General features: G+C 45.5%; 1 protein-coding gene and 1 pseudogene across 5 annotated transcripts in view; one reads left to right on the top strand and one right to left on the bottom strand.

Annotated features, from left to right (window-relative positions):
- The first annotated feature begins 23 nt into the window (after positions 1-23).
- LOC118649931 lies at positions 24-884 on the top strand (annotated as a pseudogene).
- A 3,615-nt stretch (positions 885-4,499) lies between these two features.
- Positions 4,500-27,983, bottom strand: part of LATS2 (large tumor suppressor kinase 2) — a 91,697-nt gene continuing 68,213 nt past the window's right edge. Inside the window, exons 2-8 of one of the 5 annotated variants that reach the window (XM_036297482.1) lie at positions 21,563-21,641; positions 20,863-20,995; positions 18,225-19,513; positions 15,278-15,860; positions 13,912-14,094; positions 10,105-10,211; positions 4,500-6,833 (exon numbers count right to left, since the gene is read on the bottom strand). In XM_036297482.1, coding sequence (XP_036153375.1) covers positions 6,339-6,833; positions 10,105-10,211; positions 13,912-14,094; positions 15,278-15,860; positions 18,225-19,513; positions 20,863-20,992 — 2,787 coding nt within the window. In that variant the 5' untranslated portion in view covers positions 20,993-20,995; positions 21,563-21,641 and the 3' untranslated portion in view covers positions 4,500-6,338. The remainder of the gene's footprint in view (positions 6,834-10,104; positions 10,212-13,911; positions 14,095-15,277; positions 15,861-18,224; positions 19,514-20,862; positions 20,996-21,562; positions 21,642-27,983) is intronic. The other 4 variants (XM_036297480.1, XM_036297483.1, XM_036297481.1 and 1 more) reach the window with 4 other exon arrangements.

Genomic DNA, 27,983 nt, shown 5'->3' with positions numbered 1-27,983 from the left:
GCAGGCTCCAGCGCGCAGGCTCCCGCTGGAGGTGTGAATGACAGAGGTGGTGCCATCCAGCGCCCTCAGCGAGGTCAGCCTGCGCCTCCTCTGCCATGATGACACAGACACTATGAAGCATCTGTGTGGTTCCCCATCAAGTGCCCAGACTCATGGTATCGTGACATCACCTCCAACAAGAAGTTCTCCCTTGCTGCAGCCTACACGGTTACCATTGTAGGAATGATAGCTGAAATAAAAAGTAGGACCAAGATACACAAGGAGGATAGAGATATTCTAGCCCCCAACTTCTCTGTTGACACACAAGTTGCATACATTCTAAGTCTGGGAGTAGCGAAGGAATTCAGAAAGCACGGCATAGGTTCTCTTTTACTTGAGAGTTCTCAACCCGTGGGTCGCGACCCCTTTGGGGGTCGAAAGACTCTTTCACAGGGGTCGCCCAAGACCGTCGGAAAACACATATATAATTACATATTGTTTTTTGCGATTAATCACTATGCTTTAATTATGTTCAATTTGTAACAATGATATTGGGGTCACCACAACATGAGGAACTGTATTAAAGGGTCGCGGCATTAGGAAGGTTGAGAACCACTGGTTTAAAGGATCACATATCCACCACTGCCCAGGACCACTGCAAAGCCATCAACCTGCATGTCCTCACCACCAACAACACAGCAATAAACTTCTACGGAAACAGAGACTTTAAGCAGCACCACTATCTTCCCTATTACTATTCCATCCGTGGGGTCCTCAAAGATGGCTTCACTTGTATCTTCTACATCAATGGTGGCCACCCTTCTTGGACCATTTTGGACTACACCCAGCACCTGGGTTCTGCTCTAGCAAACTTGAGCCCCTGCTCCATGCCACACAGGATTTAGCACCAGGCCCACAGCCTGCTCTGAAGCTTCCTGCCATGGTCGAGCATCTCCACCAAAGGCGGCATTGAATACAGCCGGGCCATGTGATGCCAGCCGGGCAGCCTCCAACAGGTCCCAGCCCTTGGTGCCCTCTGGGTCCCACCTTCCTGGCCATTTGACCTCAACTGTGTCCTGCAGAGGAGCTGGCCCATCACCTGCCCCAGCTGTAGGCCCAGGGCTACATGGGCTCAGGAGTAGAGTGTCGTGGGGCAGGTATGCCTGGTCTCCAACAGGCTCTTCCAGCCCTTCTTCCTGCTCTGGAAATCTCTGCCCTTGCCCTGGTCTGGCCCCCATGTGCGTGCACCAGCCTCATAGGCTGGCCACAGTGTTCATTGTGGTCAGTTGCTTCTGCTGCCCTGGGAGTATGGGGGCAGCAGTGGACTTCCTTTCCTGCACGTCCTCAGTCCTCACTGGCCTCTTCCCCTGCACTGCCGGTTCCTTCCAACTCCTTCCTCCAAGCCGGAATTAACTCCTGGGAGGGAGGAACTCAAGTGTTATGGATAGACTTGGCCCTAAAGACACAGGAGCCTCAGAACAATGAAGGGGTGAAATAAAGGGAATGCCAAACCTTTGTAAAGAACCAGCCCTCAGAAGCCTGGGGGTCGGGAGCAGCCCCTACTTCCCCAGGAGGGGCTGGCGAGTGGTGGGAGGCTTTTCACCCAAGCACAGAGCTCTGGGGCTTGGCTCCCTGGCATGGTGGTCAGATAATGGAAAGGTTTCCCACTCCTCTGTTGGCAGTCCTGCTGTCTCAAAGAGCGAGGAACTACCCATCACATGCTGGATGTGCCATTCAGTTGAATTGCCGCAGGGAGCCAGGCTGAGGACAGGTGCTGATGAGGGTCGCAAGGGCCCTCCCCTCCAACCCCCCAGTCCGTGAGATGCAGTTCTGAGGCCTGACCAGATGCAGACAAGAAGAATTGAGTGTGGTGTTTGATCAAGTAGGACCTGGCCTTTGAGGCTGGGGCAATCGCTTGCCTTGTGGTCAGCCTCTGGGAACAGACAGAAGAGGCTGTCAGTGCTAGGAAGCATGAATGTGGACATCACTTGCTTCTGGCATTCCCTCCACCCTATCCCCCAAAGCTGCTTGCTCCCTGCCCTGCCCTCCAGAGTAAAGGGGGTTGGCAGAGTCATGCCCAGCATTGCTGCAGCTCAAAGTCAATGTCATCACCACAGTGCACCAGTCTGAGTGGGAGAAGGTGGAACAACCAAGCAAGGGGGCCTTGGATTGGCATCCTTCCCGCCCTCGGAACTCCCAGCCCAGGGGCTCCTCTGGCCTTGTGGTGGGGGGAAGGGGTTTCTCGAGATGAAGGTGTGCCTGCATAGGAAAACCACTTCTCCTTCCTCGGCCACTTCACACTCTCACTGACTGGTCCCCACTCTGTGCTGACATTGACTTTGAGCTGAGGCCCAGCTCAGTGTCCTCTCTAACCTGAATCAACGGTTATGTGGTTTTTATTTCTGCCCCACGGGGTAAGGGAAGAGTCTTCCAGAAGGTTCTGCCTTGGACTTTCATAATTGAGCCGAGGCATTGCCCTGCCCCTTCCTCCTTGCCCCTAATCACGGCAGAGTCTAGCCCAGTATTGAACAGATTGTAGTGTTCTGATTACAAACAAATAAATAGACTTTTTGATCAATTGTCAATAAAATAAAATATAACACTATCTTGATGTTAGTTCCAAAAGAAGAACAATGTTGCCATCAGGCATTTCTCTCATAGGCAATATGCATTTCATCACTGTCTGATAACCATTGAGTTTTTCGTCCTTGCTACAGAGAAGAAGCATGCTTTGTCCACTAAGTTTAAGCTGCCACTTTGGGAAATGGAAAATGCTCTTGCTAAGGAAATGATTTTTTATGGATGGAAAAGGACACAATGCTTAATGATATTGCTTATAAATATGCACATAATGGCAATGATCTTGATTATGCTGAATTCTGCCAGTGGAGATAAAATATTAGTTAAGTACTGGGGCTTTAAACTTGGTTTGTAAGTCAAATCTGGAAGAAGTAAACTCCATTAAAAAATTTTCTAACTAAATAGTGGTTCAAATCACAGGAGGTTCTGGGGAAGCCTGCCATGCTGGCTGTTTCTCTCTTTGTGATTTGCACTGACTTATCAAGGAACATATAGAATGCAAGTGTGGAGAAGGAAACTACAATCACATCCAACAATGACCATAAATGTGGTGAAATCAGGCCTGACTGCCCTGGCAACCCTCTGAGCAGAGTATTCATGAACGCTAGAGTATTCATCTCCTGTGGAATCTGTCTAAACACTGAAGAAGTCTGTTCTCTGTAATCTGTTTGGCCACTAGCCCCATTAAATGATTCATGTTAGCTGAGCAGGAAGAGATGAAGAGGGAGAAGAGAATGGAAATTGTTTGGGGTCTTTGAGGAAGGTCTTAGACATCACCACTCAATTAATGCATAAAATGAGGATCATAATTTTTAAGGATATTCAAATGGATATCAACTTCAAGACAAGAAGAATGTCAAGTAAAAAATACACCAAGTTGTTTTGTGTGTGTGTGTGTGTGTGTGTGTGTTGTTTCTTTAAATCTAGTCAATGGACAAAGATCATAAAGGTTAGTACATGGTGTGGCTGGCAAGGCCCTAAGTGAACTATCTGTATATTTCTATTGGGAATGCATATTGAACAATACCTGTTGTAAGATTTTTAGACAATACCAGATCTAAGATTTGATTTTATCCTACTTACAAGCTAATAAGTGAGCTATTTACGCTTTCATGGATCCTGGACTAAGACAAGAGATACCTGGGTCAGAGACAAAGGTCTTTGTTATTCACAACACATGAAGCTGCATGAGCACCAGCATGCTTGTACAAGCTCTTCCTGGCCTCAAGAGCCCAGGGAAGCATAGGAGGCCCAGATGGATTCTGCTGAGGCTCAGGGAGCTACCCCTTTTATAGCAAGCAGTTAGAAAGCTTGTTTTTTGGTCCTCGAAGGACGCGTTACCTCAGCCCTAAAGTTGCTCACTGCAAACTTGACCCTGAGAAATGGTCCACACAGACAGGTAAAGGACATTCTAAGCCACTTGGCAGGGAGTGTAGGAGAAAATCTGGAGGTTCCTCCCACTAATGCTTAGCACTACTTTGCAATAAAAATCACACAGACACTTAGCTTCTGACCTAGTAATTCCACCACTAGGAGTCTATCCTACATCTTTACTTGCATGTGCACAAAATGATGGCTATAAGGGGTTATTTATTCCAGCACAGTTTATAATAGTAAAAGACCAGAAAAAGTGAAATGTTCATTGATATAAGACTGGTCTTATTATAATAGACCCTCATGGTGGCCTATTACACAGTAATAATAAAGGGTGAAGAATTTCTTTATGTGCTGGTTTAAATTGCCAAGAAAACAGATGCAGGAAAATATGCATAATTCTCCCATTTGTATAAAAGAGGCAAAAAAGTATACACATATTTTCTTGTGCTGTGTATGTATAAAGTTTCATTTCTCTAATGATATACAAAAAACTAATTTTAACAGTCTCATATGACATTGATAAATGCAAGAACACACACATTCCAATGACACACACCAAGGGGTTTATATTCAAAATTTTAATAATAAATTGTGCCAGTAGAAGCTTTTCAAAGGCAATGATATATCAATAAATAATAAATTGAGTTCCTGAGAAAGAACCTACCACATAAAAGTGTGTCAGAATGCTGTAAATAACAACATGGTATTACTGTAAAGTCACGGAAATACTGACAGTTATGGTATAAGCACAGCAGATGTTGGGTTGCCACTCATTCAAAATGTAAACCGGTACACAGGAACCTTTTTTTTTTAGACATGGATAAACTTGTAAGTGTTGTTGCCTAGAAATACACTAAATAATGAGTATATTGTGCTAAAAACATCAAGGAAAAAAATATGTGGAGTATAATGAAAATATGATGCAACAGATTCTTAAAAAGCAAAAAATAACTGAACTTTTTACTCAAATATATATCACTTTAAATAAAAATCATACTAATTTGAAATAAGAAATATTTTGTACGTTTATCTATGTAGTTATATATATATATATATATATATATATATATATATATATATATGCATCTACACATCTAAGAAAATTGTATGGCTTAATTTTTTTATTCCAATGTTACTTTAAATAATCCTTGCTGTTTTACAAAGATGAGGAAAATGTATTTTTAAAATGAAGTTAAGATTGACACTTCAAAGCACAATAAAAAAAAAAAAGTGAAAGAATGCCGAGATTACTAAATTTCACCATGGTAAGATTGAAGCTGTCTCAGACAGCGGGATGAAATGGCGTCAGGCAGACCTCTTGATGGGGCCCATCTGGTGACAGTAGGGTGGCAGCTGTTGGATTCCATACATCAGCTACACCAAGAACGAGAGAGTGGACTGACTGGTGAAACAGACAGAGTTCCATGATTAATGTTAAACTTTTTGGCATAGCTAAATTAATCACAGGTTTAGTATATGACAAATTCTTAAGTTTAGCCTCCAAAGAATCCAGCCATAACCAAGACACACAGAAAGTCACTTCTCAGTTACACACCTGCATTTCTTTAACAAAATAGTAAGGGATACAATCACAGTGAAGTCACCCACACATGTCATCGCACACTGTCTACAATGTCTCATTTATAGATACTTTATAAAAACATCTTCACAGAACCTGCTGTGAATGGCAAGACATGGTCATTTATAATAGAAGACCCAACTCATGCAACATTCTCTACACATCAGACATCAGAAATCACACCCATGGACTCACCTTGCTCATACTGTCTATGACACTATAATATGCAAAAAGAAAAAAATTATAATAAAATAAAGCAGCTTTTAACATATCACAATTTTGAAATGCAGGAAAAAACATAAGACCAAAACCATTGTGTGAATAAAATGGTATCAGTAACATCAAAACAGTGTTATCTTTCTTTAAGTTATTGCACAGAGATTTCTTATCACATGTTCTTCAGTTATTTCTTTTCCTAAATGTAAGTGCTGTGATAAAATACAAATGTATAAAATGACAGCAGCATAATTTGTCAGAGTTAATCCTTATAACTTAGTAATAAAAATGACTATAAACAAAATAAGTGCTCTTTTAAACTGTACTAAATTTTTAAAAACTTGTTTCAATGCAGTGAAGGTCCTCAAAAGCCAATTCAAAGCCATATTGACAACCATCCCCCTTATCAACCAGAATCTAGAAATGAAGATATGTTATACTTGAGTCCTTTTTAAAAAGCATTTTTGTTTTGGGTTTCTTAGTGAAGACAAGAATTTCAAGTGAAGTAATCAATGGGTTAACTGAAAACAAAGCTGCCCTGAACTTTCCATCAGGTCTTTTAAGGAACCAGCCATGGGCACCTGGGTGTCGTCAGTGCCAAGTCTGTCTACACGTACACTGGTTGGCAACCTTCAGTCTGATCCACCAGATTGGAATTTTCCAAATTGGAGTTCTCAGCCTGTAACGCCTCTGCTCCTGAAGGCTTTGGGCACCTGAAGGGGTAGCCATTGTCATCAAAGAACCTTCGAAAGGTAAATTCATAAAATGCATGCTCAGGGTGCTTGTTATTTGGGAAGGTGAGCGTGTCCCAAGCCTTGGTGCTGTCTTCACTAGCATCGTTCCAAGGGCTTTCTTCATCTACGGGGTCAAAATTTGAGGTGTCCATGGGGTGGCTGATCTTGGGAATGTAGGGGGCTGGCTGCTTCCGAATGTCACTAGAGAAATCAATGGTGACGAAGAATGGGTGGGCCTTCAGGTCGTCAGCCCCGTTCCTCCCCAGCCGGTGGTCAGCAGCACAACACAGTTTAATGATGAGGTCCCGGGCCTCAGGGCTCAGCTTGACCTGGGCTGGAATGTGGAGCGTGTTCTCCCAGTTTATCACCTCAAGAGACAATAGAACCAAAGTTTTAGTTTCTTCCAACATTTCAAAGCCTGTATGGGCAGTTCTAGGACAATATGTGATGATGTGGTTTTTAAATAATTTTAGTTTCATGATGGAAGAAAAGTCAGGATAGACTCAGAAAGCGCAGTTGTGGATCTGATCAGCTATTGAAGGTCAGTGTTCTAGGTTGGGGCACACAGCTGAGGCCTGGGATGCTGAAGTCAAATACAGACCAAGAGAGAATGATTTTCTTCTATCAGAAAGACTGGTTAGCAAAAGAATTTTGTGCCTTCCACAAAAATGAAGAGACTGACCCTTTCTGAGTCATTGCTTTAGCTATGGCAACAGATTTCTGTTGAACCATCATGGTTCTCACTCAATGCTTACTGTAGCCAAGAGATGGTCTGCTGGGTTTTTGTAATTTAAAAAGCAACATCGCCCAGCCGGTGGAACTCAGTGGTTGAGCGTCGACCTATGAACCAGGAGGTTGCAGTTCGATTCCCTGTCAGGGCACATGCCCAGGTTGTGGGCTCAATCCTCAGTATGGGGCATGCAGGAGGCCACTGATTAATGATTCTCTCTCATCATTGATGTTTCTATCTCTCTCTTCCTCTCTGAAATCAATAAAAATGTTTAAAGAATAAAAAAAGCAACCTCACGGAGAAGAAAGCTGACCTACCCTATGGCCTTGGTCTCCTATTCCTGATGCTCAACCACGCATACCAGCCATCTAAATGCTCAGTAAATACATTTGTCACAGAGATGTGTCTATAGTGAGGAGAAAAGCTAAAAGACTTTATTGTTCATACTTTAAATCAGGATAAAATAAGGCAAACATAACTGTCTACTGCATGGGTGACTGAGCAGCAGGTGAGGTATATAGGCAGGTGGCTGTGTGGGTGGGAGGGTTGGTCGAACCCTGAGTGGTTTTAATAGAACTAAAATTATAAAACTCCTAGAAGAAAACATAGGGGAAAATCGTCATGACATTGGATTTGGCAATGATTTCTTGGATATGACACCAAAACACAGGCAACAAAAGAAAAATATATTAATTGGATTTCATAAAAATTTAAAACTTTTGTTCATCAAGGACACTGATGACATAATGAAGAGGCAACCCACAGAATGGAAGGCTATATTTGCAAAACATGTATCTTATAAGGTGGTAATACCCAAAATATAAAAAGAATTTCTACAACTCAACAACAAAACAAATAACCTGATTAAAAAAGGGCAAAGGACTTGAACAGACATTTCTCCAAAGAAGACATACAAATGCCCAGTAAGCACATGGAAAGAGCTTCAATATCACTAATCATTAGGGAAATACAAATCAAAACCACAATGAGATATCACTTCACTAGGATGAAGTGCAGCCACCATTAGGATGGCTACTATTAAAGAAAAAGAGAGGGGGGGGGGCGGCGGAGAAGTGTTCGTGTGGAGAAAATGGAACCCACATGCACTGTTGGTGGGAATGTAAAATGGTGCAGCCACTATGGAAAACTGTGAAAAAATTAAACAGAACTACCATATGACCCAGCAATTCCACTTCTGGATATATAGTCAAAAAAATTGAAAGCAAGACTCAAACAAATTCTTATTTACACACTCATGTTCATAGCATCATTATTCATAATAACTAAATAAGTGTCCACTGCTGGATGATGTATAAACAAAATGTGGTCTATTTGTACAATGAAATATTATTCCGCCTTAAAAAGGAAAGAAATTCTTCCAAATGAGACAACATGGATGACCTTTGAATGGATTAATAAACCATTCAGAAAAGGACAAATACTGTGTGATTCCACACAGTATTTGAGGAACCCAGAGCAGTCATTTTCATAGAGACAGAAAGTAGAAGAGAGGTTACAGGGGTTGGGCGAGGGGGAATAGGGAATTATTGTTTAATGGGTACAGTTCAGTGGTTCTCAACCTTCCTAATGAAATTGTTACATATTTCATTGTTACAAATTGAACATAATTAAAGCATAGTGATTAATCACAAAAACAATATGTAATTATATATGTGTTTTCTGATGGTCTTAGGTGACCCCTGTGAAAGGGTCGTTCCACCCCCAAAGGGGTGGCAACCCACAGGCTGAGAACCGCTGGTACAGTTTCTGTTTGGGAAGATGAAAATGTCTGGAAATAGACAGTGGTGACAGTTGCACAACATTGTGAATGTACTTACTGCCACTGAATTGCACACTTAAAAATAGTTTAACATGGTACATTTTATCACAATAGAAACTGGGTTATGATTATGCAGTCAAATTAGGGTGTGAGTGGTTTAGCTATTCAGTGATGATACAGATAACGTTAACTTCCAATTTTATTGTTACTGGTGTGAAACCAAGCCTTAATTTAGGGTTCTTCTAACTAAGAGACTATTAAATTAGGGTCTACCATGAACTTCAGGGCATGAATTCTTCCTAGAATTGTTAGTAAACTTGTGTCAATGGGTAACTGCACTGTCTGAGAAATTACAAAGATTTCATCAGATTCTCAATTCAATCATTGTTAAGTAATCAAATAATTTATGTCAGAGAATAAATGGCCATCATTCTAAAACTAATTATTTAGTTACATCAAATAAGTGAACATTAGGAATATGCACACCTAGCCTAACCTCATAGCTGATAATTTACAAAAAGTAATGATATAGCACTCAAATAAATAAGCTGATTTATTTCAGAGATAGTTTATAAAGTTTTCTGTTGTTGCACAGTGGGCAAAATGGCAGTGGAAACTAGATCTGACCACGCCTTACCACTTCTCTTTGTTCTCACTTAGAAATACTAAGATGGCAGGTGACGAAGTGGTTCAAGTAAAATTTCATACACATGTATACCGTATTTCACAACTCAGGTCTAGCTTAGCGTCATCATCCTGTACACCTGTACACCAAAATGTTGTGGGTTCAATTCCTGGTCAGAGCACATACTTATGTTGCATGTTCAATCCCAGATCGGGCAAGTATGAGAGGCAATGGATCTGTGTTTCTCTCTCACATTGATGTTTCTCTCTCTCCCCCTTCCTCTTTCTCTAAAATCAAAAAACATCCTCAGGAGAGGATAAAACCACAACAACAAAACTCAAGTCTAACTCCGGGGCTTTACTTATTATAATAAAAATTTTCAAAATAGGTAAACAATACTTTAAAAACTCCCATTATGTACAACTGAGATTCCTACACCAATCAGAATAAAAGGTCCGAAAACCATGTGTGTTTGCAGCAAGCAGATGCATTTTCCTTTGTTACCTTCAGCTGGGTTTCCGTGGGAGTGGGTGCCAGAAAGGGTGGCTGCCCCACCAGCATCTCGAAGAGAATCACTCCAACGCTCCACCAGTCACAGAGCTGAGTGTACCCTGAAAGAAAGACAAGGCCACTTTCAATTCCAGTATGGGCATGTGCTCTTCTCGGAAAGGAACTGTACAAATCCTCAAGTATTACTTTACTGCCATGTGGGGAAACATGTTCGAGCAGCACACATTACATAAAAGAAAACCACCCTACACAAAACGAGTCTCCTTGCATGTGTGGCTCAGAATAAAGGCTGGAAAGGGCATGTGCTGGGTGGTAACAGTCTTCATGTGGGGAGGAGGATGGTCACTTGTCCTTTTTCTTATTTTCAGTCACTGGTGTGTGGTAAACACAGGATGCTTTTATAATAAGAAAATAACTTAATTTAAAAAGATTACTGTTGCACTGGCTGGGTTGCTCAGTTGGTTAGAGCATTGTCCCAATATGCCAAGATTGGGGGTTCGATCCCCAGTTGGGGGATCAACCAATGAATGCAAGAATAAGTGGAACAACAAATCGATGGTTCTCTGTCTCAAATCAGTAAATTTAAAAAACTTAAAAAAAAAAGATTACTGTTGTTGTTACTAGTGATACTAACCAGAATTTTAAGTTCTTAAAGAATCTACAAACAGATACAAATTAAAATTAGTAGTAACCACAAAACAAGAAGTGTTAAGACCTGTGAACAAGTGTGTCCTGTCATGAGGGCTTTCTGGCGAGGCTTTCCTGGGAGGTTTGGAGAAAGTTGAAGAATATGGAGAAGAGGAGGAGGAAAGGGAGCACTTTGGCAAAGGGAACAACTGTCAGTGAAGATATGATCTCTGCGTGAGGCGCTAGCCAGCCAGGCTCTTCCTCACAGTGCTCCCAAAGCAGAGCTGAAGCAGGACATCCTGCAGCTCAGTCAGAGCCAGCCCCAAGAAGTTGCAGAGCAGTTCATTTTTTTTTCTGATTCTCTCCCATTTTCCCACTAGGGCCTCATGTCCCAATGCAATCTATGTTCCAGTCTTATGTCACCTAATCCTTTCTAAGTATGAACTGGAACCTAAGACCTGCTGGCAGTACTGCCAGTTTAGTTCCTTCAGACTCCTCGGTGCTCTCCATCCCTCTCCTTCCTGTCCATCTGGCACTGGGGGCTGCAGACTGACCCTACCCTTGGTTCCTGGAGAATGTACATGCTGGATACTGGAGAGGATGTTGTCCCCCACATCCTACTACTTAGAGTGTGACCCCTCCTCCTACTTAGAGTCCGGCAACCCCTCCTCCTACTTAGAGTGTGACTGGGCAGCAAGGTTATTGCTATAGATGTGGCTCTGAGTGGTTAATTAACTTGCTTTGGATTACCACAGCTAACAAAGAAAACAGACTTGAACCGAGTCTGGGTGGTTGCAAAGACTTGAAACAACACATGTGAAGAGATAGGCCACCAATCCTGAATTTATTGCACAAACTCAGGTCAATAATGGAAGATTCCTTTGGTGTTCAGTTAGCTGCCATATTTGATGGAACAGAGCATCCATCCAGGACCAATTTTACAAAGCACTTATAGTTTTTAGCCAACCATGTCCCCAAATCGGACCTTCACGGTGCTTCTGGAATAGAAGGGAGAACTGGAGGAAAAGAATATTTGTCTTCTGTCATACTCAATAACCAGCTAGAGATGGTACAACCCAGCTCGAAACTTGGGCAAAAAGCTTTGGCACATACATACAATGGAATATTACTTGGCATAAAAAAATGAAATCTTACCATTTGCAATAGCATGGGTGAACCTGTAGGGTATTATGCTAAGTGTAATAAGTCAGTCAGAGAAAGGCAAATAACTTATTATTTCACTTGTAGGTGGAATCTAAAAAACAATATAAACAAATAAAACAGAAACAGACTCATAGATACAGAGAACAGACTGAGGGTTGCCAGAGGGGAGGAGGGCTGTGGGACTGAGTCAAAAAGGTGAAGGGATTGAGAAGTACAGATTGGCAGTTACAAAATAGTCCCAGGGATGTAAAGTATAGCATAGGAAACAGAGTCAATGATTCTAATATATAAAAACCCTGGGTCTGTCACGACCGGAGGCTCGACCAGCCGAAGTCAGTCCTGCAGTCAGTGCTGGGTTGCTGTGGCGACCCAGCACTGACTGCTGAGGGGGCTGCGAATCAGGCTAGAAGAGAGGCCTGAAGAGAGAAGCAGAGTCTGATCTGTAGCCTCTGTGACAGCTGTTGATCAGCACTTGCCTCTCTCTTTCTCGCCAGCAGCCGCGCCTCCACTTTTCTCCAGGCCTCCACCGGGGCTGCTGATCAGCCCCGCCTTTCTGGACAGGCCCTGTTGACAGGCCCAGAGATGCTGACTGGCATAGAAACTGGCCAATCAGAACCAAATCTGGGTGAAGTGTGAGGAGCCAATGGCTGCCTAGGAGGCGAGCTTTTGACGCTGACTGGCATAGAAACTGACCAATCAGAACCAAATCTGAGTCAACTGTGAGGAGCCAATGGCTGCCTAGGAGGCAGAGCTTTTGACACTGACTGGCATAGGAACTGACCAATCAGAACCAAATTGGCCAGCAGAGGAGGGCAGTTGTGGGGGAGATCAGGCCTGCAGAGGAGGGCAGTTGGGGGCGAGATCAGGCCAGCAGGGGAGAGCCGTTGGGGGGAGACTAGGCCTGCAGGGAAAGGCAGTTGGGGGCGACCAGGCAGGCAGGGGAGGGCAGTTGGGGGTGATCGGGCTGGCAGGAGAGCAGTTAGGTGTTAATCAGGCCAGCAGAACAGTGGTTAGGGCAGTGGTTCTCAACCTTCTGGCCCTTTAAATATAGTTCCTCATGTTGTGACCCAACCATAAAATTATTTTCATTGCTACTTCATAACTGTAATGTTGCTACTGTTATGAATCGTAATGTAAATATCTGATATGCAGGATGGTCTTAGGCGACCCCTTAGGCGACCACCAAAGGGGTCGCGACCCACAGGTTGTGAACTGCTGGGTTAGGGGGTGATCAGGCTGGCAGGCAGAAGCGGTTAGGGGCAATCAGGAAGGCAGGCAGGCGAGCGGTTAGGAGCTAGCAGTCCCGGATTGTGCGAGGGATGTCCGACTGCTGGTTTAGGCCCGCTAAACAGGCAGTCGGACATCCCCCGAGGGGTCCCACATTGGAGAGGGTGTAGGCTGGGCGAGGGACAACTCCCCCACACCAGTGCATAAATTTCGTGCACTGGGCCTCTAGTATTGTAATAACTATGTACAGTGCCAGGTGGGTACTTGAAACATCAGGGGGACCACTTTGTAAAGTATATGATTGTCTAACCACTGTGCTTACACCTAAAACTAATACAAAATATTATTGAATGTAAACTATAATTGAAAAAAATTAAATTAAAAAATATTTAAAGTTACAGCTAGAGCCTGGAAATGTCTGGCTTAGGCAGACTGAATAGAGTCCCTATGACCCTCAGAGTTATTTCTATCATATGACTGTCAAACCAGTTCTGCAGTGATTCTCTTGGGTTCCAGGTAGAAAGTCCACACCTCCACTCAGTCTCTCACTTCCCAGTCAAAGGAGAAATGAGCAAAGATTGGCCTAAAGGTGCATGTCTTCTGTCACCCTGGGAGAGAGAGCAATTCCAAAAGGAAGTGATACGTGCTTCCGTGGGTACACAGTTACAGTGGGAATATTCAGGGTCTTAGAAATCTGGGGCTGGAGAGACTCAGAGGTCCTCTGGCTCCACAACTCTGGAGCAGGAGTATGGAATGCCTGAAGCGAGTGCCTGAGGCACCTACCTTTTCGGAGGAGCACTTCCGGGGCAATGTAATTTGGGGTCCCAACCAGGGAGTGCGCTAGACACCTCTGATGCTGTTTTCTGGCTCTCTGCTCCAGGGTCTTCAGCCTGTCTCCACAACGACAATTAGACACCTCATCCCATAGGTCACCAGGCTCCATGCTGTCCTGTCTGATGTGGCTCCCTTTTGCACCAGGAATCAAGGAAGCAAAAGAAGAGAGTACAAAACAAAGTATTCACTATTCAACAAACCCATAGCTTCAAACTGAAGAGTAATTCAATTCAGTTCCTGACACACTAAAAACCCTGTCCAACTGCTCTGCAGGGTGGCCTGAGGTCTTGGGTCCAAGACCCCATGTGAAATGAACACAGCAACATAGCAGAAACAGCAGCTGCAGGCTGCAAGGGTGTGGTGACAGCAGCTGCAGGCTGCACTGGAGGCTTGGATAACTGAGGGAACTCTGCGCCCATCTCAGGTCAGTCTCGACAGGATGTGCTTTAAGATGAGCATGGAAAAGCATAAGAGGATTTTAAAAATGTGATAATAAAATGACTTAAATGCCAGAAAATGGGAATAAATTAAATGGTTTAGGATTAGTTTTAAGTTAAAATAAAAACTGAAGCCTGAGCTACAGTATTAAAATAACTACTTTAAGAATCCAAGCCATAAATAATGGCCAGCTGTTTTTGATTTTTCAAAATAGCAGAACTACAGGAACCGGAGTTAAACTATTATCATACCTATATCCATATCTACACCTACAGATTCTACAGATACTGCAGATACTTCAGATAGTGTGGAATGCCTGAGGCTGGCTGTACAAATACTCCTTGGGAGTTTGTAAAACTTATTTTTTAGGGCTTATTTAGGGCAGAGTGATGGTTCTCACAAAGGCCCCATGACCTCTCATTGCCTATTGGCCTAAAAATATCATAGTAAAACTTAAATACACTCACACATATCTTTAGAGAGAAAAGGATGTCAAACCAAATTATAAAATAACTAGAGGCCTGGTGCACAAATTCATGCACGGGTGGGGTCCCTAGGCCGGGCCGGTGATCAGAGCCGATCGGGGCCTTCCAGCTGCCGGCTGGGATCTTCCTTCCCCTGGCAGCTGGCTGCCGGCCGGGACCTTCCTTTATTCCATGCTGCCCCCTGGTGGTCAGCGCACATCATAGCGAGCGGTTGAACTCCCAGTTGGTCGAACTCCCAAGGGGAAAATTTGCATATAAGCCTTTTATTATATAGGATGGAGTGACACATAATTTCATAATGATTAGGAGCCACCAGGGCAGGAAACAGTTGCTTTAAATGGCTCAGTTGTGTCTAGATGTGTAAAGCAGGTGTGGTATGTCTAAGACAGTACCTTTCTGGTAGTACTTTGAGTTGTGAGTCCACCTGAATCCAGTGCAGAGACCAAAATCTGTCAGCTTGATGTGACCATCAAGATCTATCAAAATGTTGTCTGGCTTGATGTCTCGGTGGATAAAGCCCATTTTGTGGACACTCTCGATGGCCAGAGTCAACTCTGCAATGTAGAAGCGGGCCAGGTGCTCCGGGAAGATCTCCATCCGAATGAGCAGGCTCATCATATCGCCCCCAGGGATGTAGTCCATCACAAAGTATAGGCTGTCCTTGTCTTGGAAGGAGTAGTAGAGTTTGACCACCCATTCATTGTCTGCCTCAGCCAGGATGTCCCTCTCAGCCTTCACGTGGGCCACCTGATTCCGGTTTAGGACATCCTTCTTCCTCAGGGTCTTCATGGCGTACAGCGCATGAGTGTCAACCTTACACGCCAGGCACACTTCCCCAAAGGCACCAATCCCCAGGGTTTTGATTTTCACAAACATGGACTTGTCCATCTTGGCCCTCTTCAGCCTGTTGTAATTAGATTCCTTCTGGTAGAGGATCTTCCTCATCTGCTCCTGCTCAGCCTCACAGAGTCCGGCCTGCAGAGAAAGAAAATAAGGGTCATATCAGAGGAACCCTGACAGAAAATAGCTGGTGGGAGATGCCCTAGAACTGATAGGACCCTGACCTGACCTACAGGAATGAGAAGACAGGAGAATGGACCCAATATACTCCAAGCAAGAGAACAATCCATTTTGTTCTTTATATCCATATACAGACACAAATCCAGAATCCAAAGGGAAGACAAAATAGATCTCTCTGTGACTTTAGGCCCTTAAAAACTAAAGGAAATCTCTATGAACAAAAATCTGTGGAAAGGGGACCACAAAATTCCTGGAACTCTAAGAACAACCTAATTTTTTTTTAAATACTAGAGGCCTGGTGCACAAAATTTGTGCACTTGGGCAGGGGGGGGGGGGAATCCCTCAGCCTGGCCTGTACCCTCTCGTAGTCCAGGACCCCTCAGGGGGGATCAGGCCTAAGCTGGCAGTCAGACATCCCTCTCAGTCTGGGGCTCACAGTCTGGGACCCCTTGCTCCTTACCACCCACCTGCCACTGCGCTAGCCAGTTTCTGGCTGAGTGGCACCACCCCCCCACCCCGTGGGAGTGCACTGACTACCAGGGGGCAGCTCCTGCATTGAGCGTCTGTCCCCTGGTGGTCAGTGTGCGTCATAGCGACCAGTCATTCTGCCATTCAGTCGATTTGCACATTAGGGTTTTATTATATAGGACAGTGATGGCGAACCTATGACACGCATGTCAGAGATGACACATAAACTCATTTTTTTGGTTGATTTTTCTTTGTTAAATGGCATTTAAATATATAAAATAAATATCAAAAATATAAATCTTTGTTTTACTATGGTTGCAAATTATCAAAAAATTTCTATATGTGACACGGCACCAGAGTTAAGTTAGGGTTTTTCAAAATGCTGACATGCTGAGCTCAAAAGGTTCGCCATCACTGATATAAGATATATATATTTGATTGATTTCAGAGAGGAAGGGAGAGGGAGAGAGATAGAAACATCAATGATGACAGAGAATCATTGATTGGCTGCCTCCTGCACACCCCCTACTGGGGATCAAGCCTGCAACCCAGGCATGTGCCCTGACTGGGAATTGAACCCTAACCTCCTAGTTCCTAGATTGATGTTCAACCACTGAGCCACACCGGCTGGGCAGCAACCTAATCTATACTAATAAAAGGGTAATATGCTAATTAGACCAGATGTCCTTCTGGGCAAAGCCATGGTGGCGGGGCTGAGGCAGAGGCGGTTAGGGGCAATCAGGCCAGCAGGGGAGAGCAGTTAGGCAGTTAGGGGGATCAGGCCGGCAGGGGAGCAGTTGAGGGCATCAGGAAGGCAGGTGGAGTGGTCAGGGGCGATCAGGCAGGCAGGCAGGCAGGCAAGGGGTTAGCAGCCAATGGTCCACGACTGCGATAGGGATGTCTGACTGCTGGTTTAGGCCCAATCCCACAACGGCAGTCGGACATCTCCTGAGGGGTCCCGGATTGGAGAGGATGCAGGCCGGGCTGAGGGGACCCCCCCCCCACACACACACACCATGCACGAATTTCATGCACCGGCCCTCTAGTATTTTAATAAAAGCTCAGGGAAAAATGAAAAAACATAAAAGAAAAAAATCAATGAAAATGGGAGAGCATAGAGAGTACAAATTTTAGTTTTAGAACTTGAAACTATTGCTTAATGTGATTTAATTTACTGTACCATTTAATTTAAATAGTTTCATTAATTACCTCCTTTAGCAGTTTTGTGTCAAGTAAAACATTACTTGCTGCCTGGCCGGTGTGGCTCAGCGGTTGAGCATTGACCTGTGAACCAGATATCAGGGTTCGATTACTGTTCAGGGCACATGCCTGGGTTACAGGCTTGATCCCCAGTAGGGTGTGTGCAGGAGGCGGCCTATCAATGAATCATTGATGTTTCTATCTCTCTCCCCCTTTCCCTTCCTCTCTGAAATCAATAAAAATATATTAAAAAAAACCCAAAACATTACTTGTTAATTATAGACTTAAAGGAAGGATAAATGAATCCCTATTAGATATATTTTTCTTTATAAATCCCACAATTTCAATTCATAAAAACTCTTCCCAAAGTATTTTGTTACTAGTTAATAAAACTTAATGAACTTTGCTAATGATAACAACATATAAAAGCCCATTTGATAATTTTCCCATTGGCACATGGTGTACAGTCATAACTAATCCCTGCAGTCCAGGGAAGGGGGAAGGGAGGCTGGAACACCTGTAATTCTCCAAGTCCTCCCCTCATAACCAGACCAGGGCCAGGGGATAACTGGTTGGTACCAAAGGTGCATAAAACAGAAAGAAAAGGGATTCTACTGGTAAGAGCTTAGGAAGACTGAAAGGAGAAATTACTCTGGCCATCTCTTGCTCCAGCTGTAGCCTGCGGTTGACCTTCTGCTGGTAGGTCTTGATGACATTTTCCACGTGCTGTTCCATGAAGAACTTGAATGCATAGGGTGAGTAGCTCTTGATTCGAGACTCTCTTTTTTCCTCATCACGGCTATTTTTGCGAACTGGAACGGGAGAGGTCTGGATCAGCTTCTTATCCTTCCCAGCTCGGTCTGCCTTGGCACCTTTGTGGCCCCTGTTGGGGGGTTCAGAGGGGGTACCCCACAGCCGCTGCTCCACCCCCGCACACAGGCAGTCCATGTCCACCTGCTCAACAGCACCCCGCAGCAGGTGCTTGGGGTAGGGTGGGGGTGGGCACCTCACGTCCACATCCCGAGGGTAGGGGCCCACACCCACCAACGGTGGAGGCTGCTCATCAGTGGAACCGGGCCCCTCAGGCCCTGGAGTGGGTGCGGGCACCCAAGCCGGATGGGAGGGCCCCACAGCCGTCTGTGGCTCCGGCCGGAGCACACGAACGCTCTTCACTGGGTGGAGAATGTGGGCCGCTGTCACTGCTGTGATGGTGTTGGGGGAAGCCGCGGCCACAGGCTGCTGGTGGTTGCTGAAGGAGCTGCTTCTGCTGGGCACAGAGCCCTCCAGCCCTAGAGCCTGCTTTTGCATAGAGTCTCGCCGGGCCAGCGTGGGCACCGGCCACGACTGGACAGGGGTGCTGCTGGCCTCGTACAGGTCCACATTGAGGCTGTTCCTGGAGGGGGCCAGCAGGCTCTGCGGGGGTGCCATCACGTGCACCTGAGGGGCCTGTTTGTGGTGTGGATGCGACATGTATAAACCTGCTGTGGCCCCCACCACTGGGAAGGGGTGGCCGGCCCCTGGCTGCCCAGCCGGACCCTTGGCAGCCAGACTGGCATACCCTGCAGTGTCCGGTGGCACCTTGTTCTGAAAGGAAGGACTGCGCTGGACGCCGTAGCCCAGGGGTGCCCCGGGCACCAGCAGGTGTGGCCTGTAGTGTGGGCTCTGCAGCAGGACGCCTTGGCCCTCAGGCCCGTCCACAGGGAAGTTCATCCCGGCAGTCTCCAAACTTGCAGAGTAGCCCTTGGACTGGTGCTGGAGGCCACCAAGCGTGCTGTGGGGACTGACACTGGCAAAGAGAAAGTCCATGTACTGCCGGGGCACCTCCTCCAGTACACCACTACTCTCGTAGGCCCCGCTCATCGAATGGTAGGGGGGGAAGGGATCTCCCCCTCCTTCAAAGCTTGGCCTCCGTGGCACAGAGGTGGACGCCAAGCCTTTTCCTGCAGAGGAAAGAAAGAACAGAAGTGGCATTAGAGAGGTCTGTCCAGCGGCTTCTGGCACTTTCAGGCTCTTCCATGAATGAAGGCACTTGGGCAAGGCCGAACTCTGCTGGGGCAGCTCCAGGCTGCCCCTGAATCAAAGGTCTGCCTTGCCCACAGAGAGCCCTCACAGGAACCCCTGGCAAAGCCAAGACCCTCCACAGCCACCACATCAGGCAGAAGTTATAGTGAAACACTGCTGTTTCCTGTACCACTGAATAAAATACCAAAGGCCAATGCAGAAGAAAATCCCCATAGAGCATGGCCCTGGGTCAGTTCCCTGGAAGCTGTGCTCTGAGACAAAACCAGAGAGGCTAAGCACCTTGATATGGACAGCCAGCAGGGCACTGTGTAAGGAAACTCATTCTGTTAAGAAGAAAACAGTTTGTGTCCTCTTAACAGCAAAGATACAGCTTACAAAGCCTGTACAATTATCACTCTACAAAATAGGGGAAACTCCTTTGCTAAATATCATGAGTCCCTATCACACTCAGGGGTCTCAGGCACCAGAAAATTGTCCCATCTGCTCCATCCTGGAAGAGGACTATCACTGACAGCCAGGGAAGCTGTGTTTGCTCCAAAGTGTCTGCTCTGGAGCCTCTGGCCTCCCCAGTACCATCACCCTCTGCCACTGGGCAGCAGCTCTCACAGTATGAGAAACAGTGTTTTAGAATCAATGAAATAAGCCTCCCTTTTGAAAGACCCCTCCACAGGCCTAAGAGAAAGTAAAAAGAACATTTTTATTCTCACTCTGCCTAATTTTAATATCCAATGATTTTTTTAATCTTTTATAAAACCAAACAAGTACTCCCCCCTCCCCCCATAGGAAGTACCACAGGTTATTTCAGATGGGAGGCACCCAGGTAGGTCCCATGATCTACTGCTGTTCTCCGCTGCCCACCCTCCCTCCCCCCGCCTTCCCCCCCTCCCCCTCAGCCCTTCTTTCAGGGCCCAAATGTCAGAGCAGGACAGGCTCACCCATTACAGACAATCGGCAATGTGCCCAGAGGTAATCTGCTGATCAAGGCCACACTGGACCTCCCTTTTGTGTGTGTTTTTTTTATTTTTTAAATTTATCTTTATTGTTGAAAGTATTACAGATGCCCCCCTTTTAACCCCATTGACACCTTCCACTCCACTCCCGCCCCCTCCCCAGGCCTTCACCACACTATTGTCTGTGTCCATAGGCTATGCATAGATGTATATATTAGTATGTTCTTTGGTTAACCACTACCTGCGCGCCCCTCCCCGCCTTTTGTGTTTTTAAATCACAAACCATCTTCACTCACAGGTCACAGGTCTCAGCTCACCTGGGGAGGTCTGCTTGATGACTCGCACAATCTGCTCCTTCCTTGGGTCCAGGTAGCCCATCTTGCTGATGTAGTCCAGGGCAGCTTCAATGCTCCTGCTGCCCGTCTGCTTTAGCGCCCGGCCCGCCATCTCCTGCAGGAAGCTCATGGTCATCTCAAAGCCACCAGTGACTTCCATTCCCGCCCAGCTCCTGACTGTTGTGACATTCATCTCCCTTTGACGGTGGGGGTGCCACAGACAAATCTCAGAATGGTGACAGTTGGTTACATGTCCTTAGGTGCCTGATGACAAGAGTCTAACCCAGGGGTGGGCAAACTTTTTGACTCGAGGGCCACAATGGGTTCTTAAACTGGACCGGAGGGCCGGAACAAAAGCATGGATGGAGTGTTTGTGTGAACTAATATAAATTCAAAGTAAACATCATTACATAAAAGGGTACAGTCTTTTTTTTTTTTTTTAGTTTTATTCATTTCAAACGGGCCGGATCCAGCCCGCAGGCTGTAGTTTGCCCACGGCTGGTCTAACCTGTACTAAACCATAGACTGTTTAGCGCGTGTCAAGACATACAGGAATTTTGATGGTGGACCTGAAAGAATCTTAAATTCTGTTTCTCAGAAAACTTTGAGATTGGGGATAAACCTAAACCTAAAACAGTGAAGAATGGTGGAAGTCAGAGAAGCTTGCTGTGACCTAGCTTACCCCCAGGCTGACTACGGGAGAGGGGCATCTTCAATGCTGTGGTTGGAATCAGGTGATCTCCTCTGAGAGAATGGGAGGGCTGCCAAAAAAATCATTTATTAAAAACTTCCTGAATGCCCACTGTTTACAATGCCCCGTGCTGTCTACAGCAGTAATGGACTTGTGCTTAGGGCTCTGGTCCAGTGTGAGAAGGAAAGGAGCCCACGGACCCATGGGCAGAAGAGAACAGAATTGCTGTGGGATAACTACAAGACAGACAATAGTAGCCACCACAGGGAAACACAGGTAGAAGGGTCAGAGGAATCAGACTCTTCCCATCAAGGGAGTGGGTACCAGAGACTGCTCATGGAAGAGATGGCTCTTCAAGGACAATTTGGGCAGACGGGGAGCCTAGCAGAAAAAAGGTATTTTTGGCAGATGGTACAGTGAGGAAGGGGGCCTAATGGGAAGATGGGCTTTGAGGAGGCAGCAAAGAGGGACCACTGTCTGGGCAGCTGACCCCAGAATTTTGCCCCTATTTGGGGGCAGTTGCAGAAGCTTTCTAAGAGGAACATAGGTCAATGAGAAGATCAACCTGGGGCAGAGAAGCTCATCAGATGGGGGAGATCAAGCAGGCAGCTGGAGCAGAAGGAAACAAAAGGGAACAGGGCAGTGAGGGCTGTGGCCCAGGGACCCTGGAGTTCACTCTGCAGAGCTGTGGACCAAGAGAAAAGATGGGGAGAGGGGAGGATGACCACAGAACCGGGCCTACTGGAGGCAGGAGTGGAGCAGGCAGAGGCAGAATAAAGGGATGTGCTGTTTTGAAGGTCGAGGGGCGGGCAAACAGGGAGAAGGAAACTGAAAATTTGGAAGACGGGGGTGATGACAGGAGATGAGAGGGTGTCTGAGGGCACAAGGGTGGGAGAGCATTCCTGGAAGACTGGGAGAAGGGAGAGGTGAGGATGTGGAGGGACCCCAGCACAACGAGATGGAGGCTCAGGCTGTTTTGCTGCAGGAAGAGAGTGGCTGTGTTTACAAAAGTCCACTAGGCAGACAGAGCCACTGTCCCAGACATCCCTCCTTCCTAACTGAGGAGGCTAACTCAGCCCGACCAGGCCCGTGTTCCTGCTGCCCCAGGATAGGCATTACATGCCTGTAACCTTTGTCAGACTGTCTCCTCCTTAAGCACTGGGAGAAGTTGGCCTGAAACTCCCTGTCATTCATGGCTGTACTCACCCACCTACCACTGTGACTTGAACAACTTAAGTATTTAATATCCACTTGATTATATCATATTAAAATCAAATTTGCTCTTTCTGGCAACATTCCAACTGAGCAGGACAAAACACATAGGCCATACTTGGCTATAACTTGTTCCTCTGTTCTTAGTGGCACAAGTGTGCAACACTGCAAGATGATGGGGGTGGGTGGGCAGAGAGGGGTCAGGGAAGGGCCAGGAAAGACATCCTAAGATCAAAGGCCTGGAGAGGCGATGTTAGGGAGGAGGAATGTGAAGTGACAGCTTACAAGACAGATTGGGAGATGGCATAAGGACAGAGCTGTATTTTATAAGTGCTCTTGGATCAACAGAAAGGGCACATGTTTGAAATCTGGAAGAGCTGCTGTGAGGGAGCAGAGTTCAGAAAGTGGACACTTCAGTGCCTCCTCACCTGAAGGTGGGAGATGAGACTCAGGTTCCCTACCTCACAGCTCTGTTATGCAATGAGGTCCTATCTGCAAAGGAGTCTCCAAAGCTTGGAGAAGGATGTGATGTGAGACTGCCGCTTATCAGTGTCACCCTGGAACTTTTTGTGCTCGTTTAAAAGTGTGCCATTAGGCACGGCCAGCGTGGCTCAGAGCATCCACCTATGAACCAGGAGGTCATGGTTTATTCCCAGTCAGGGCACATGCCTGGGTTGCAGCCTTGATCCCCGGTGTGGGGCGTGCAGGAGGCACCCGATCAATGATTTTCTCTTTTCATTGATGTTTCTATCTCTCTCCTTTTCCCTTCCTTTCTGAAATCAATAACAACAACAACATTTTTTTTTAAGTGTGCCATTAGGAAAGGACCTTGACCATAGTCCTTCAATCAGCAGGAACTGTTCAACATGCTTTGTCTGCAACTTGGCCAACAGCTCCTGTCTCATTCAAGGTGAACTGCCAGGCTTGTTCATTGCCCCAGAACCTGCCACATGTTAAGGGATTGACGAAGTTAAATGTGCACATATTCCAATCTCTCCCTATTTACTGGGCACTCCAACTACAAGACTTGTATGTTTATTGTGCTACAAACCGAGGAACTTAACCAAGAAACATCAACACTAAGAGACCACAAAGAATGACTTATATTCACAGGAACGTTTCAAGTCATAACACCTCACCCCTTGAATGAACCAGCTCATTTATCAGTTAACACTGTAACCAGAGTTGCCCAAATCTGTCTGTCACACTGCCCCTTACTGAACTAATGTAGATTCTATAAGAACTGTCTGAAGATGTTACTATATCATGCACACAGCTGTGCTGTCAAAGCCAAAGGAAATGCAAAACCACACCCAAATTCACCAGGAACATGCAGCCCATTTCCCAGTCTGCCGTGACTGTTCACAACCCCAGCAAGATGTTACTGAGGCCTGATACCATCAAACAACAGAGCCTGCTTCCTGTGGGTGGCTAAATGACACCCAGGCTCTGTGACTCCAGTCCTCAGATACCAAACCAACAGGTTGGAGTGTCACTGAGAGACGTGACTTCAAACCCTTTTGGAGGAGAGGCGCAGAGTGAGGGGGTGCAGCTAGCACCTCAGGTATTCCCAGGTGCCAGCATGCCAGCATCCAGGTGCCCAGAAGGCCTCCCCAAGGCCAGCTGCCCCTCCTGGCACAGGTCTGGGAGTATAGTGGGGGCACCATTACACATATCGCTTCTAGGGCACCCAAGAGTGTCCCAATTCTGCACTTCAGGGAGACTCCCTCACGGTGACCTTGACCAGTGACCAGCTCTCCAGCTGTCACAGGCCCCAAAAGACCTGGCCGACCAACCTGCAACCTGCAGAGCAGGTTGAAGAGGACAGGTGGTCAGCTATGCTGTTCTTTGGCTCCTGAAGCACCCAGATGCAGCGTGGCCTCTCCCACATGCTCTGCCTCGGCCTCATGGAAAGGCTGTGGTCTGACTAGGTGTGAGCTCACCTGCCTTCACTCTCCTGACCTGTCACCCTCAGTGGAGCTGAGGCACACTCCATCATGCTCCTACAATTTATGTCTCATAACTCATAGGAAGACAGAAGGTTCAAATATTCCATATAGCTCAACTGTTTTCCAGCATTAACATAGGACTGACAGCAATTTAAATTGTTTTTCAGTGAAAAATTATGATATACGAAGAAAAGAATTTCCTCTGGAGATCCTCTCCCACCCCTTTCTGGTAGGAAAGCATTTTCCAAATGTTAGCAAAGTTATATCCCTACACTGTAATTCAATTATAAATTTTGGCTAGAAAATTATAAATGAACAACTCTGGCCTTGTTGGGTCTATGTAGGCCTCCTGTGTGTCTGCCTGCCTGCCTCAGGGTTTTTCTCACACACACCAGCAATTCACGTTCAACTTCAAGGGGAGGAAAAGTCTCCAGCTCTGGCTCACTGAAGAGGCTGAGACTTGGCAGCCATTTGAGCGCTGCTGCTAACCTGGGGTAATAGTTTCAGCAGCTTCTGAGGGCCTCAGACACTGTGCCCTAAAATAAATAGGCACATCCTCAGCTTGCCAAGGAAAAAGAAGACAGCACAGCCAACTCTTCAATTGGGTGATATTCTCTTCTTCACCTTAAAAAGAAATCTCATCCAAGCCCAGCAATGGTGGCTCAGTAGTTGAGAGTCAGCCTATGAACCAGGAGTTCACGGGTTTGATTCCCAGACAGGGCACATGCCCGGGCTGCAGGCTCAATCCCCCAGTAGGGGGCGTGCAAGAGGCAGCCAAACAATGGTTCTCCATTATGAAATCAATTAAAAAACAACAATAACAAAAGAAATCTCATTCAAAACTAATTTTTTGAGGACAGAGATGAAGCCTAAAGAACTAGAAAGTACGGGATTTCTGAAGAGGCTTACATACAAGTTACAATTCCGAGAGGAAAGGTGTCTGGGCGATGAATAAAGCAAAGCCCAGATGCTCTCACAAGGTTTGCTGCTGCATTTCATTCCCTGGAGGGAATGCTTCCAGTTCTTTTAGAAACAGTGGAACACTGCCTCAACTGTCAAGCCCTAATCAGAAACATGGGCCTTGAGTGGAATGTGTGGGAACCACTGGCGAACTGGGTGGGCCCAGCTCCCATCACTCTCTGCATTTTATGTATTTCCCAAAGGGATTGCAACTTCTTAAGGATTCTTTGTTTCGTAGGTGCTCAAAAAATAGTGGAAAAATATAGTGAAAGAAAAAAGAAGTTACCTTTGAATTGTAAATGTGCGTACATGAAAAGAAGATTAATCACTACGTCACTGATGTGCAACTACAGTGACTTCCACCTCTGGTAGTGGCCCTGTGAAGGCCTGCTGGATGAAGCCACAGCACCCACACCTGAAAGTATTACACAGCAAGTGGCCTGGGGTAGGGTAACCACTTAGCACTTGTGTGGGGAAATATTTTTTAAGCGTAACTTATACATAGGTTATTAAGAAGAAATTTGGTCTCAAACATGAAAGATTTTCAACCTTGCCAATGATCAAAGAAACACTAATAAAACAGCATTTTATAACCATTGTTAGCACCAAAATAAAATAATTTAAAGATGAATGGGCTAGCATGGCTGGCATGGCTCAGTGGTTGAGCATCGACCTATGAGCCAGAAGACCACAGTTCGATTCCCGGTTGGGGCATATGACCGGGTTGTAGGCTCAATCCCTAGTAGGTGGTGTGCTGGAGGCAGCTGATAGATGATTCTCTCTCATCATTGATATTTCTATCTTTCTCTCCCTCTCTGAAATCAATAAAAATATATTAATAAACAAAAAGATAATGGGCTAATGAAACTTCACAGTCATGTATTTTTGGTGCCAATATAAACCGAAAACTCCTTTGCGGTGAATATGTTAATAAGTATCTAAAGTTATTAAATCTGTACCCTGATTTAATAATTTCACTTCTTGCCCTAGCTGGTTTGGCTCAGTGGATAGAGTGTGGGCCCTTGGACTGAAGGGTCCCAGATTCTATTCCGGTCAAGGGCATGTGCCTCTTGGTTGCAGGCTGGATCCTCCTGTGGAAGGCAACCAATTGGTATGTCTCTCTCCCATCGATGTTTCTCTGTCTCTCCCTCTCCACTCTCTCTGAAAGTCAATGGAGAAATATCCTCAGGTGAGGATTAACATAAACGAACAATTTCACTTCTTGAAATTTATTTTCAGGCTAATTTAAGATAATTATATTTGAAAGACAATTTGTATCAAGATGTCTTCAGAATTAGGCATAATAAATCAGCACCTCAAATAGAAGGGGTGAGCAGGAGTTGGGAAGCGCTTCAATATCCAATGACAGAATAATCATGATAATTATAATAAATGTATTCCCTAGATTACACTCAGTGCATCCATAAAATTACTTTTATGGCCACAGTCGTTTTACTTGATAAACATTTCCTGAGCATCTACTAATGCTCTTGACACATGAACAAAATGTGCAACTTTCAATAATGTAAACACAAAAAATGTTTATGTATAAAATTCTATGTCTCTTAGCATCGTAACTATGTACAAGTTAATTATATCAACAAGGTTTGATTAAAACATCCTATATAATAAAGAGGTAATATGCAAATTGACCATCATTCCAACATACAAGATGGCCACCCCCATGTGGTCAAAGATGGCCAGCAGAGGAGGGCAGTTGGGGGCAACCAGGCCTGCAGGGGAGGGCAGTTGGGGGGGACCAATCCGGCAGGGGAGGGCAGTTGGGGGTGACAAGGCTGGCAGGGGAGGGCAGTTAGGGGCAATCGGGTCAGCAGGGGAGCAGTTAGGCATTGATCAGGCTAGTAGGGGAGTGGTTAGGGGGTGATCATGCTGGCAGGCAGAAGCAATTAGGGGCAGGCAGGCAGGCGAGCAGTTGGGAGCCAGAAGTCCTGGATTGTGAGAGGGATCCCAGATTGGAGAGGTTGCAGGCTGGGCTGAGGGACACACACCTCCGTGCACGAATTTTGTGCACTGGGCCTCTAGTGAGAAATAAAAAACTGACTTAATTTTATGTTGTAATATGCAACTATTTCTTTTTGTTAAAAAAGTAATAAGATAATTAGAACACTGATGCATGTCAAATTCCCAAATTAATAAAACTGGTTATACTATCTTGTTACGTAATTGTTGGCAGACAATAAAAATTCTCCCTGTCACAGTTGAGTCAATGCAGGGCATGATTTCACAAGGTAATTCTAAAGTTTCTGTGTACTCTAAAATTCCATGATTTC

This window comes from Myotis myotis, unplaced genomic scaffold (genome assembly GCF_014108235.1).
Source record: "Myotis myotis isolate mMyoMyo1 unplaced genomic scaffold, mMyoMyo1.p scaffold_m19_p_3, whole genome shotgun sequence".
Taxonomy (NCBI): domain Eukaryota; kingdom Metazoa; phylum Chordata; class Mammalia; order Chiroptera; family Vespertilionidae; genus Myotis; species Myotis myotis.
This window is presented reverse-complemented; position numbering and strand designations above follow the sequence as displayed.